General features: G+C 53.2%; 1 protein-coding gene across 1 annotated transcript; it reads right to left on the bottom strand.

The window, feature by feature from the left end:
* Nucleotides 1-177: 177 nt before the first annotated feature.
* WHR41_09654 (uncharacterized protein) lies at nucleotides 178-1,227 on the bottom strand (the record flags this gene model as incomplete). The annotated part of the gene is made up of 1 exon (XM_069378256.1): nucleotides 178-1,227. One exon carries the CDS (start codon nucleotides 1,225-1,227, stop codon nucleotides 178-180), a length of 1,050 nt encoding a protein of 349 aa, XP_069224825.1.
* Nucleotides 1,228-1,756: the final 529 nt, after the last annotated feature.

Here is a 1,756-nt window from a genome sequence, read left to right on the forward strand (position 1 = left end):
GTCTTATCATCACACTGAACACCCTGAACATGCTGAACGAACAGGTATATTTGTTCATTCGATCGATTATGTAATCAGTCATCTGTTCGTTTGTTCAACTGGGTCCGAACGAACCGAACGAACTGTTCAGTGCTCGTTCACTGCCCACCCTGCATGCCCACTTTGGTAAACCATGCCTCACGCCTGCTTCTCTTCTATGTGCCATTGATCTCCGACCCTAAAACCCTCAGGAAAAGGATCCTGTGGATCAAGAACCATCTGTTTGAAACTCGTGATCCATGCTCGGCCCTTCACAGTCGGCAGAACGGCGGGGTGCGACCCGACTTTTGCGAACCCTCGTATGCGACTGATGAACTCCGTACCGATTATGCTTCGGTGCTTGAGGATTTGGCCCTCTGCGATCTGCCCGCGGGCGTGCATTACCGCCAAGCGCGCACAGGTACCAGTACCACAAGGACTCCGATCGAAGCGCCCTGGAGACACTACGACCGCGTTGCTTGCAACCATCGTCTGGTCCTGACCTTCTGTAATTGGCGGCTCGGTGAATTCGATGACACTGAAGCCTCGAATTCCAGGGATCTCTGGGTGCACAGGAGTGTACACTGCTTCGACCGCGCGCTTGATCCGCTCTCCAATTTCGACCAGTTTGGCGGCATACTGGTTATGAACCGCCATTCCAAGCGAAGGGGCGTCCACTAACACATACATCATACCCCCGTAGGCGATGTCGACTGACACTTTGCCGAGGCCGGGTACATGAACCGGGTAGTCGAGCTCTAGAACAAACGCGGGAACGTTGTTGAACTCAACACTCTTACATTTGCCCGCTTCGCACTCGGCGGTCACCGTCACAAGCCCAGCAGCGGTGTCTAGAACGACCTCAGTGGTCGGCTCTTTCATAGCCACCATTCCGGTCTCCAAAAGTACTGTCGTAGTACAAATCGTGTTCGATCCGGACATCGGCGCATATTCTTCGCTCTCCATGATCAGAAATCCAGCATCCGCACGTGGGTCGCATGGCGGCAGGACCACATTGACGTTCATTGAGGCTCGACCCCGTGGCTCGTTCAGTAGGAACTGGCGCAATCCGTCTTTCTCAGTCTCGAAGTGACGAAGTTTGTCGAACATTGTGTTGCCAGGCACGTTCAGAACCCCACCCACAATCACATCGCCGACTTCCCCCTCGGAATGACATCCGACAATGTGCACAGAGCGTGAGAAATGCATGGTTGGAGTAGTGGCGAGGTTACATCGAAAGACAATGTAGGTGGTATGGAAGCTGAACTGGATGTGATGAATCTAAAGGTTGTGCTCTGCAAGCACCATGGACACATATATATACACTCATACGAAAGGACTCCCACAGTATTTGTGGAGTTTCATAGAGCTCATCCAAAGAGCATCCACATATTCATGTGAACGTGTCTACAACAGGAAAGTGGGTCGGCTAGGGTCACAGGCATTGAGTGTAAGGTCCACATTTGGCCGTCTTGGTCTCCCACTATGCGGTTACGGAGTTCTTTCCGCCGAGGATCGCCAGACTATCGAGTGACGCCCTACGACGAACATAGCATGGCGGGGTAGGCGGACGCGACCACGGTTTGCCAACTCGGCATTGCCTTCCCAACGTTGCTTGATCGGCGGATCAATACGGACTCAGGCGTCACTTAATTGGCCAGATACCAGGGAGATAAGAAGCTACTGTTCCGCACGGACATAGAAGCTTTCCCGGTGTGGGGCACATCCCGACGTCGGG

Source organism: Cladosporium halotolerans, assembly GCF_011745625.1.
Source record: "Cladosporium halotolerans strain TM138-S3 chromosome Unknown Sca230, whole genome shotgun sequence".
NCBI lineage: Eukaryota > Fungi > Ascomycota > Dothideomycetes > Cladosporiales > Cladosporiaceae > Cladosporium > Cladosporium halotolerans.